This window comes from Mustela lutreola, chromosome 8 (genome assembly GCF_030435805.1).
Source record: "Mustela lutreola isolate mMusLut2 chromosome 8, mMusLut2.pri, whole genome shotgun sequence".
Taxonomy (NCBI): domain Eukaryota; kingdom Metazoa; phylum Chordata; class Mammalia; order Carnivora; family Mustelidae; genus Mustela; species Mustela lutreola.
The window spans coordinates 98,693,576-98,705,807 of NC_081297.1; the positions used below are offsets into that span (position 1 = coordinate 98,693,576).

The window sequence follows — 12,232 nt, forward strand, 5'->3', positions numbered from 1 at the left end:
ATCAAGCACATAAATGGCTTCTGTAAACTTCCCTCAGATTGACCACTATGTGAAATTAACCTACAAATCACACATCCACAACATGGAAAAGATATGGTCATATATCAGTTTATTCAACCACATCTATGCACGCCTATAAAAATTAAATTCAGCCAAGGCCATGTCTTTAAGTGGTGAAGAGCTGAGAAGCAGAAAGCACCACCCTGTTCTCATCCTCTTTCTACAACTTAGGTTCTCACTATTAGCATTATCCTTTAGAATATAGCTTTCTCCGTGAAGGGCCACCATTAGGATAAAAATATATTATGAGGAATCAGTAACATGCCAACTTCCTAGCACACATCAAAAACACCTACAACACATGAGCAATAGTATATACCTGCGCAGAGTTCATCAGTTTGGACCATAACATTGAGGAAAGGTACACTTTTGACAGAAATGGTAAGAATGGGGGTGAAGGAGGCAGCATCAGTCACTACAGTGAGAAGTACTGCAAAGAACTTCTGTTTCCCAAATGATCCTAGATCTGATCTTTAAATTGTTAGGATAATATCTAAATGTTCTCAAGGAGAGTCCAGCAACAAACCTTCAGTTCCCAGGGAAGCCGCACTAATCTTACATCAAATGCTATGTCCTAGAAGGTTCATCATTCACCAAATAAATACATGCTCATGGTCATCTGAGCACCCAGAGGCCTGCTCCCTCGTGTGAGGGAGCCTGACCACAGATCTGACCCACTGAAAGTCTGACCTTCTTACAGATCCACGGTAAAAGAGCTTCACAGCTAGCAGCTTGGAGATGGTGTTGGTTGATGGCTCCACACTTCTGGATCAAGCTGTTTGAAACAATGCTGTAAGAAATCAGGAAAGTCAATCATTTAAGGTAACATGAGAGCAAAGGAGCTGCAGGCATGGAAGAGATAAAAACTGAGCAGTTCTTTCACCCTATTCAGGCCCCGCTTCTCTCAGCTCCCAGAACATTAGCCTCTCTTTTTTTCGTTGTTGTTGGGGTTTTTTGTTTTCTGGGGTTTTGGGTTTTGTTTTTGTTTTTTGGGGTTTTTTTGGCTCTCATCCACCATTCATTTCCTCTCCTGTTCTCGAGTTCCTTTCCTTACCCTTTCCTCTCCCCACCATCTATTGACCTTGACCTATTTCCCCATCACATACTTTCTCTTCTCCTTTTCTCTTTTCTCCCCATTTTTTTGAACCCCCTTACCTTGAGATTTTTAGGGGTGACCCATCTTCCCACCTCCAGCCAGATTTGTTCCTCAGACCAATCCAATAAAAATCATTTTTGAGGAACCGTAGAAGCAGGCTCTAGGGAGAGATTGAAGATGATGGAAAAAGGTAAGAAAATGTAGAAAACTAAAGAAGAGATTCAGTGTCATGATCGATAATTATTCTTTACACCCCCTCTCGTTACCACTATTATGGGCTGAATATTTATTTCTCCCCAAAATTCATATATTGAAGCTCTAATTAATAACATGATGGTACCTAGGCATATGGCCTTTGGAAGTTTAGTTTTAGACAAGGTCATGAGGCCCTCACTAATGATGAGATTAGTGTCCTTGTAAGAAGAAGAGTTCCCAGCGCACTCTCCCTCTGTCAGGAAAGGACACAATTATAGGGCAACTGTCTGCAAGCCACAAACAAGATCCTCACCAGAGACGGAACCCATCAACATTTTGATCTTAGACTTCTCAGCCTCCAGAACTCTGAGACATCAATGTCTGTGGTTTAAGCCACCCAGTGATACTCTGGTAAGCAGTTCAAGCTGATTAAAACCACCACCTAGTCCAAATAACTAATCTCTCTTTTAAAACTTTAATTCTAGAGTTACACGGCAGAGTGCAACATTTCCTATAATTCAACTTTATGTGTATAATTGCATTCTATAGCATGAAAGACAAGATAAATATTATACTCTGCCTTCTACTGTAACTTCCTCCTTGGTTAGATGAAGTACTTAATAGGTATTCAAATAACTTTTACAGAAGAAAAGCTTAATGCCACTATGGAAGCAGTCATCTTTCTCATTATCATTTAATACATAAGTTATTATTAAGCTTTCAGCAATATACTTGCTTTTTACCCACTACACTCTTATTTTTCAAGTTCTCATCAATCTTGCATATGACAAGTAAAATAAAAACAGTTCTTAAGGAAACAAGCATAAGACAAGGTTAAGTTGGTCCCATGCTACCACTAGAACAGAGATAACAGATTCTTTGCTCTGTAGAGTCTGACATTCAAATGAAGGAGTTATGCTCTAACGTAATTGCCTCAATAAGTGGAATAAAATAAAGGATAAATCCCAGAAGATTAATTCTATTATAGGATTTGGCGTTAGTGTAATGAATAGACTTTGCAATAAACATCCTCAGCTTTGAAAATTGCTTTTGTTACAGAGACTTTTCTTGTGATGCTGAATTTTCAATGTGATGTTAATGCTAACAAGTAATGTGTTTCTTCATGAGCAAAACGGATAAAATTGTAAGTTTGAAGACCAATCTATTCATGGGAAACAGTTACATATAACATAAGTAGCTCAGTTTATGTGTGTTTTAGAGCATGAGTGAATATTTTAAGGTATTCACATGTATTTTAACAGATACTCAACCCCCTGGGTTACAGGTAGTGGGCAAGCAAATATGTGTGCAGGAGCATTTGTGGACATTTGATAACTGATGTCCCTGTGTATTCAGCAAATACTGTATGTATACTTAATGAGATAATTTCCTGCATCTTCTCAACACTCTACTTCTTATTCTTAATCCTTGACGTCACTGCAATTCCCTTGTGAAAAAAAAATTAAAACTAAGATTAATAAGAAAGCATCCAAGTTATATCTCCAGTCCTTCGATTTTGCTACCAGGAATCTTGTGTGTTAATGGTTTTGTTTGGTTGCTTGGTTGATTTGGTTTTCTCTGAGTTAGAGTTTGACCTGATAGATGTTAAATGAAAAGGCCATAACTTGTTCCTGTGATCATGTACTTCCTGACTATTTGTCTTAAGCCTCCTTCCTACATTAATGTTCTGAGATAACCGTGACTTCATCTGACAGTGGCCATCACAAAAGCACCATATTCTCAAATTCAGTGAACTTGCTTTGATCTCTCTCCTCACTCCATAGACTTCTTCTGTTTGAAGGAATAGAAACTCAAAAAAGAGCAATTATTCCACAGCAACTTAGTGATAGCACTTGAACTAGAACCCAAGGTCTTCACCTAGTACACAACACCTTGGCATGTCCTGTACTGAGAAAGTCCATCTCTCTGCAACCTATCTCTCTCCTAAACTATGCTTTCTCGGAGTACCTGCCTGGTTCAGTTGGTATAGCATGAGACTCTTGATCTTGGGGTTGTAAGTGGGAGTCCCTTGTTTGGTGTACATATTACTTAAAAAGTAAAATAAAATGATGCTTTACCAGCCCTGAAGAAGATCATGAGACTCATAGGATGTGTCAAGAAACGTGCACATTTGGCTAAGAGACCACATTCTCTCTGATGAAACACACCAAGAAAACAACTTAAGCTTATATTATAACATTAGATTTCAGTGTTATTTACTGGGTCCCAGTGTTGCCACAGAACAGGCTGATGTATGGATAAGGAGGTCTACTAAAGTGAACACATCACGTTTGTTTCTCATTACAACCAAGGTCAGATATCCTAAAACCTGGGCTGGGTGAGGAAGACCTCACATGGTAAAGTACAAACTGCAGAACTACAGGGTGAAAAGAAGCCACATCAGGGAAGAGAGGAAGTGTGGGGACATAATTCTGGGGAGAAAAGAAATGCAGGTGCTGTAATGGGAGGGAGTTTTGATCCAGGAAAGAAAGAAAGAGAAGAGAAAGAAAGCAGTGCAGGGAACTGCGCAAGACAAACACTTCCCCAAAACCACTGACTGGCTAAACAAGAGCAGCTGATTATCACAAGTTTTTACAAGCCAGGAAGTCCAAAGTCTGAAGCTTCAGAAGTCCATTAGCCACAGCCCAGTGGAGCCTGGTGGCCACAGCAGTGCTTCCGTGGGGAAGGAAGGCAGAGACCTGGGACCAGATAGCATGGTTTGAGGATCCCCTGGGTTGCACTGGAAGAGAGAGTTCCCCTTCTTGGAGTGCATTTGGGAGAGGCAGCATGGCCTCTCGGGGGTCAAAAGAGCTTGTAGACACTAGTATGCTGCCCCGTTCATTAGCATAGGAACAGAGACACCACCAAGAGCAGCAAACCCTGGTGCCTGCTTTTGCTACACTTTACCATAAACTCCAAGCCAACACACAATCATGTCACTGCTTCTCTGGGACTAATGGACACCAGCTGCAGCATGGCAAGACCCTCCCCCAGCGGATCATCACCACTCTGCACCACTCTGGGTCCCTAAAATTTGGAGTTTTGAAACCTAGCCATGAGCATGACAGAAAATACAGGAGTACTGTGTCATGCGGTGGGCAGATGGCTCAGTCACAGACAGCATGAGGGCAGGGCCTGATGGAAGCCAGGAACACAAGAGAGGAGACTGCAGAGGACTGACCTGAGGGATAGAGCAGCCAAAACAGAAAAACACAGTGCATACTGTGAAACACATCCTAAAGCACCAGGCCTGGGACAGTATAGGACCTCTTAATATAGCCATTATTCTCAGGATCAGGAAACATAAGAGGCTTTCTAACACAGAAAAAACAGTGACCTACCCAAAATGACAAGACAGAGGAATTCACCCCAAAAGAAAGAACAGGAAGAAGTGATGACCAGGGAACTAATAATAAATAATATGTCTGAACCAGAACTTAAAACAACAATGCTAAATATACTAGCTGGGCTTGAGAAAAGCATAGAAGACACTAGAGAATACCTTTCTGTAGAGATAAAAGAACTAAAAACTTGTCAGGCCAAAATAAAAAATGCTGTAATGAGCGGTGCCTGGATGGCTCATTTGGTTAAGCATATGCCTTCGGCTTAGGTCATGATCCCAGGGTCCTGGGATCAAGCCCCTCATGGGGCTCATCCCTTTCCCTCTGTCTACCACTTCCCTTGTTTGTGCATGTTCTCTCTGTGTATCAAACAAACAAACAAACAAAGTATTTTTTAAAAATTAAAAATGCTATCACCTAGATGCAAAACTGACTGGATGCAATGACAAGGATGAACAAAACAGAGGAACTCATCAGTGATATGGAAGATATAATTATGGAAAATAATGAAGCAGAAGAGAAGAGGGAAAGAAAAGAAAGATCCATGATTCATGGACCATGAATGTAGACTTAAGGCATTCAGTGACTCCATAAAGCATAATAAAATTTGTATCACAGGAGTCCCAGAAGAAGAGAGGGAAAGGTGGCAGAAAGTTTATTTGAGCAAATTATAGCTGAAAGCTTCCCTAATCTAGGAAAGGAAACTGTCATCCAAATCCAGGAAGCACAGAGAACTCCCATCAAATTCAACAAAAGCTGGCCAATACCAAGACATATCATAGTACAATTTGCAAAATATAGAGATAAGGAAAGAATCCTGAAATCAGCAAGAGAAAAAAATACCTAACCTACAAGGGAAGATAAATCAAATTAGCAGTAGCTGTCTCCACAGAAACCTGACAGGCCACAAGAATGTGGCATGATATATTCAATGTGCTGAATGGGAAAAATATGCAGTCAAGAATACTTTATCCCGCAAGGCTGACATTCTGAATAGAAGTAGCGATAAAGAGCTTCCGAGATAAACAAAAGCTAAAAGAGTTTCAGGACCACTAAACCAGTCCTGCAAAAAGTATTAAAGGAGACCCCTTAAATGGGGAAGAAAGACCAAAAGCAACAAAGACTAGAAAGGAACAGAAAAAAATCTCCAGAAACAGCAATTTTATAGGTAATACAATGGCACTAAATTCTTATCTATCAATAATTACTCTGAATATAAATGGACTAAATGCTCTAATCAAAAGATAAAGGGTATCAGAATGGATTAAAAAAAACAAGACCCATCTATATTTTGCTTACAAAAGACTCGTTTTAGACCTAAAGACACCTCCAGATTGAAAGTGAGGGCATGGAGAAACTTCTATCATTCTAATGGAAATCAAAAGAAAGCCAGAGTAGCGATACTTATATCAGACAAACTAGATTTTAAACCAAAGACTGTAACAAGAGAAAAAGAAGGCACTATATCATAATTAAGGGGTCTATCCAACAAGAAGATCTCACAATTATAAATATACATGCCCCCAACTTGGGAGAACCCAAATATATAAACCAATTAATAATAAACATAAAGGAACTCATTGATGGGGTGCCTATGTGGCTCAGTCAGTTAAGTGTCTGCCTTCAGTGTAGGTAATGATCCCAGGGTCCTGGGAAAGACCCACATCAGGCTCCCTGCTCAACAGGGAGTCTGATTCTCTCTCCCTCTCCCTCTGCCCTTCCCCCCACTCATGTGCACTCTTTCTCAAATAAATAAATTTTTTAAAAGAGACTCATTGATAATAGCACAATCATAGAAGGGGACTTTAACACCCCACTTACAGCAATAGGCAGATCATCTAAGCAGGAAATTAACAAGGAAACAATGGCTTTAAATGACACAATGGACCAGACGGATTTAACAGACATATTCAGAACATTTTATCCTAAAGCAGCAGAATACACTTTTTTTTCCTAATGCATATTGAACATTCTCCAGAAAAGATCACATACTAGGTCCCAAATCAGCCCTCAACAAGTACAAAAACACTGAGATCATACTATGTGTATTTTCAGGCCACAAAACTCCAAAACCTGAAGTCAACCACAAGAAAAAATTTGGAAAGACCACAAATACATAGAGATTAAAGAACATCTTACTAAAGAATGAATGGGTTAACCAGGAAATTAAGGAAGAACTTTAAACATGCATGGAAACAAATGAAAATGAAAACACAACAGTCCAAAACCTCTGGGATGCAGCAAAGGTGGTTCTAAAAGGAAAATATGTAGCAATACAGGCCTACCTCAAGAAGCAAGAAAAGTCTCAAATACACAACCTAACCTATACCGAAAGGAGATAGAAAAGGAACAGCAAATAAAGCCTAACACCAGCAGAAGAAATAAAATCTTAATAAAGGTTAGAGCAGAAATAAACAATATAGAAACAAACAACAAAACCAAAAACAGCAGAACAGATCAACAAAAAGAGCTGGTTCTTTCAAAGAATCAATCAAGTTGATAAACCCCTAATCATACATATGAAAAAGAAAAAGAGGGTGCCTGGGTGGCTCAGCCGGTTAAGCATCTGTCTTTGGCTCAGGTCACCATCTCAGGGTCCTGGGATCAAGTCCCTCATCAGTCTCCCTGCTCAGTGGGGAGCTTCTCCTTCTGCCTGGTCTTCCTGCTGCTCCTCCTGCTTGTACTCTCTCTCTCTCTGATAAATAAATAAAAACCTTTAAAAAAAAAACATATTTTTATTTTAAAAAAAGAGAGCAAGAGAAAAAGGATCCAAATAAATAAAACCACCAATGAAAGAAGAGAGATCACAAACAACACCATAGAACTATAAACAATTATAAGAAGATATTATGAAAAATTATATGGCAACAAAAGGGGCAATCTGGAAGAAATGGATAAATTCCTAGAAACATACAAACTACCAATAGAAAACTGAAACAGTAAGAAATTGCAAATTTGAATAGACCCATAACCATCAAGGAAATTGAATCTGTAATCAAAAATCTCACAACAGATAAAAGTCCAGGGCCAGATGGCTTTCCAGGGGAATTCTATCAGACATTTAGAGAAGAGCTAATACCTATTCTTCTCAAACTGTTCCAAAAAATAGAAATGGAAGGAAAACTTCTGAACTCCTGCTAGGAGGCCAGCATCACCTTAATTCCAAAACAAAAGACCTCACTAAAAAGGAGAATTACAAAAAAATAAAAAATAAAAAATAAAAAAAAAATAAATAAATAAAAAGGAGAATTACAAGCCAATAAGCCTGATTAACATGGATGCAAAAATCCTCAACAAGAGACTAGCAAATGGAATCGAACAGTACCTTAAAAGAATTATTCACCATGATCAAGTGGGATTTGTTCCTGAGTTGCAGGGGTGGTTCAATACTTGCAAATCAATCAACATGACATATCACATTAATAAAAGAAAGGATTAGAACCATATGATCCTCTCAATAGATGCAGAAAAATCATTTGACAAAATACAGCATCCATTCTTGACAGAAATCCTCAACAAATTAGAGATAGACGGAACACATCTTAACATCATAAAGGCCATTATAAAAGGCCCACAGTGAATACCATCCAGAACGGGGGAAACTGAGAGTTTTTCCTCTACAGTCAGGAACAAGACAGAGAAACAAGACATATATATATATATATATATATATATATATATATAAACCTTTTGAACACAAATGCTCTGCCCTTTTTACTTTACCCCCATGGAGTACTTACTTATATATGTTGGGGGTAGGGAGGTAAACTGAAGAGTCAGGGAAGGGTAAGAGAGATGAAATGACGTCTTAATTTCCAGAATAGCTTGAAACTTTTCATGCAGTTTTTAACCAAGTTGCTTTAAAGGATTATTTAAAATGGAAAAAATGAAATTGTTCTCATTCCTCTGGACATGGCAAGAAAAAGTCTGTTTCTTTCTTCCCTTTATTTCAAGGATAGAGGGATGGCTGATAAAGCACAGAAATGAACAAAGACTTGCTTAAAAACCTCAGGTAGAGGGGTGCCTGGGTGGCTCAGTGGGTTAAAGCCTCTGCCTTTGGCTCAGGTCATGATCCCAGGGTCCTGGGATCGAGCCCCACATCGGGCTCTCTGCTCAGGGGGGAGCCTGCTTCCTCCTCTCTCTCTCTCTGCCTGCCTCTCTGCCTACTTGTGATCTCTGCCTTTCAAATAAATAAAAATCTTTAAAAAAAAAAAAAAAAAACAAACCTGAGGTAGAGTCTGAGGAGCTGGGATTAGATAGTGCTGGCATACAAATGCCAACCCTGCACTAATTTACTACTCTCTCAACCCACATAATTTTAAGACACATGATCAGACCAGTTCACCACTTCTCACTGGTGAGGCTGGAGAGTAAAAGTTTTATTATCCCACTCAGAATAAACCTCAAAACCAGACTGTAATGATCAGTGCTCTGTGTACTCATGGACTGTGTGCATGTGCGTGTGCGTGTGTGTGTGTGTGTGTAGAAACAGCACAGAAGCATAAACAAGGGTGTTGACTCAGAATCCTCGTCCTCCAGAGAGGGTATAAACGAAAGGACTCAGGTTTGTTGTATTTACTTTAGAGTTTGTGATATTTGGTCTTATTTTACAGAGAAAAAAAATGCAAAACCTAAAAGCAAAATGAAGACAGAGCTCAAACAGATAAAATCAGATATATTTTTCTTTTTCTTTCTTTTTTTTTAGATCAGTATTTATGCTTATATACCCACATATCTTTGCAAATAATATTTTTAAATTATAACTTAAATATTATTAAGGCATAGAACATACTCCTTAAACTACCAAACTAACATGGCTTACAGGATATATCTATTTATTTCAATCTGTATGGAAATAAACTAATAATATGTCAAAGTCACTTGGTCATAACTTCAATTGGCTCATCTAATCTTAGGAACTATATCCTTAAAAAATGACTTCAAGAGAAATAATTCATATAAATATGCTTTAAATGAATAAAAATTAGAAATAAGAAAAACGTTGTCTAAGATAAGAAAATAGATAAACAATAATAGAATAATACAGAACCATAAAAAATAAATACCTACAATAATTTTTAAATGTTTGGAAAAAACAGTAAGGAAACAATGTTATATGATGAAAGCAGAACATAAATATAAGGTGTCCAAAAAACCTGGAAACATAGGATAGATATATTTTTAAATATATATATATGTTATAAATGTATATGTTATATTTCTAAATAATATCATTAATTTTTTTTTCTTCAATCTCTGGACACCTTTTCATGTAAGGTATTTAAAGCAATGGATGTAGTTATTAATTTGGAAAAAAAAGTACAACACAGATCACCCATATCTAAAATCAACTGGGATCTATTGTTTTAAATTTAAAGGAGTTTTGCCTAAAAACATATCTAGAGATATATGGAGCATATTATTTGAAAATGTAACTAATATACTATTTAAAAATAAGTTTATCCTATGTTTCCAGACTTTCAGATACCTTATAGTTTACAGACAGCAATTAGTATCATATAAAAACATGCAGATACATTAAAATATATCAAAGGAAAATTTGACAGGCTACAAATTACTAGAGTTTAATATTGATATGAATGTTCCCTATAATTTTGTGAATATGCACAATACTAAAAATAAATTAAGACTTGCTGTGTAAACCAGAGCACTCTCTTTAAAAGACAGTGAGACTGTCCGTTGACAAATGAATGGATAAACACAATGTGATATATCCATGTAATTGACTATTATTCAGCCATAGAAAGGAATGAAATTCTGATGTGTATTACAGCATGAATGGACCTTGAAAACATGGTCAGTGAAATAAGCCAGATACAAAAGGACGTAATAGGCAAATTCAGACACAAAAAGTAGAACAGTGGTTACCAGGGGTTGGGGGAAGGGGGGATGGGGAGTTAAGTGTTTAATGGATTCAGAGTTTTGGTCTGGGATGAAGAAAAAGTTCTGGAAAGGAACAGTGGTGAGAGTTGAAAAACAATGTCACTATACTTAATGCCACTTAATTGTACACTTGAAAACTGTTAAAACAGTACGTTTTATGTTTTGCATATATTTTACCACAATTCTGTAAAATGTTAACCAAAAAAAAAAGATACTGAGAGATATCTTAACCTATCTACCACACCTACAATTTTTGTGTGAAGGTCACAGCTGCTGCTCGTTCTGTTTATGAGGGAAGGGTGACAAAAACATAGACATTATCAGACTATAACAACTATAGAGTTCAACAGTTCTCCTACCATCACCCTGTGTTTCCAGGCATTTCTTTGAATCTTCTAACATATTTCAGATATCCTCATAACAAAAATGCTTAGCTCGATAAGTCATAATTTATTTTGTGATACATATTTATTGAAATCTCACATCTTGGGAGACATAAGAGAAAAGCAAGTTATTTTGACTCTCGGCTTCATTTTGAGTGACAAGGAAAATTAAAGTGGAAAAGAAGAAAAACTAAAATTATGTGATTCCTATATGTTAAAGGAAACTCCACACAGATTTTCTCATTTAATATCATAATAATTCTGGAAAGAACTTTCTCTACTTCGTACCTGAGGAAACTAAGAGTCACAGAAGGTAAGAAAATTTCTCGAGTTCACGTAGCTAGTAAAGCAAGGTAGTAAAAACCAACTTGTGACTGTCTCAAAGACACCAAAAAAAGCCCTTTCTGTTACTTAAAATATGGGGGAAAGTGACCACCTTACCATAGTGTTTGTATTGTACTATCCAAAGAAGGAAGCCCTGATTATGTTTAGATGTAAATCCTAAAAACAAAGAAAAGCCAATATCAAAAGTTCAGGAGGAAGATAGGGACAATCCCGAAGTCATAAACTCTGACAGGGAAGAGGGTTAAGGCTGAATGAGAGGTTGTTAAAACAAGAGCCTGGTGATAGAATGATTATGATAATAAGGAAGAAAGATGTCACAGGGTGAGGAGCATTGGAATAGCTTTAAAGAAACCAAAGTATTTCCACGGGGAACTTTCTGATCAACAAGGTATATTTTACGATAACTTACCAACAACTATAACAAAGGTTAAGAGAAGGGCAGAGCCACAAGGGGCTGGTTCTTGTGAGCTGGCGGAGGGTGCGGCTAAAAACAAACCCAAAACAACAACAAAAAAAACCCTAAAAGCAAATGCTAACATCCTAAATGAACTGAGCCTAACGGGAAAACATGGCAACAAAAATCAAGAACTTGAATATACCTAAAGATCTAAAGATAAATTCAAATGAGCAAGAAAAACAACAGAGTCAAGAGAATCTCACTACTTTAGATTTAAATCCTATAAGGTACATTCCAGATTTCAACTTCAAATAATTTTTTAAACATGAATAAAAAAAGCACAGCAGACAATTAATGGGAAAAGTCATCTCAGTTTTCAGCATGTGCAAGATGTATCTGGAAGCCATCAAGTACAATATTTCTGAGAGTGGCTTTAAAAGGTTGACCTTTGCATATAGCGAACTAATTCTCTAGATGTGTTCTCCACCAGTGGAATCCCAGTTTGAAAACT

The 12,232-nt window shown here is 37.4% G+C and overlaps 1 protein-coding gene across 11 annotated transcripts in view; it reads right to left on the reverse strand.

The window, feature by feature from the left end:
* Positions 1 to 12,232, reverse strand: part of KLRG1 (killer cell lectin like receptor G1) — a 341,170-nt gene that overhangs the window by 300,829 nt on the left and 28,109 nt on the right. For all 11 annotated transcript variants that reach the window (XM_059186197.1, XM_059186196.1, XM_059186200.1 and 8 more), the window contains 2 exons: positions 1,216 to 1,316; positions 751 to 850 (listed from right to left, as the gene is read on the reverse strand). In XM_059186197.1, the coding sequence (XP_059042180.1) occupies positions 751 to 850; positions 1,216 to 1,316 (201 nt within the window). The remainder of the gene's footprint in view (positions 1 to 750; positions 851 to 1,215; positions 1,317 to 12,232) is intronic.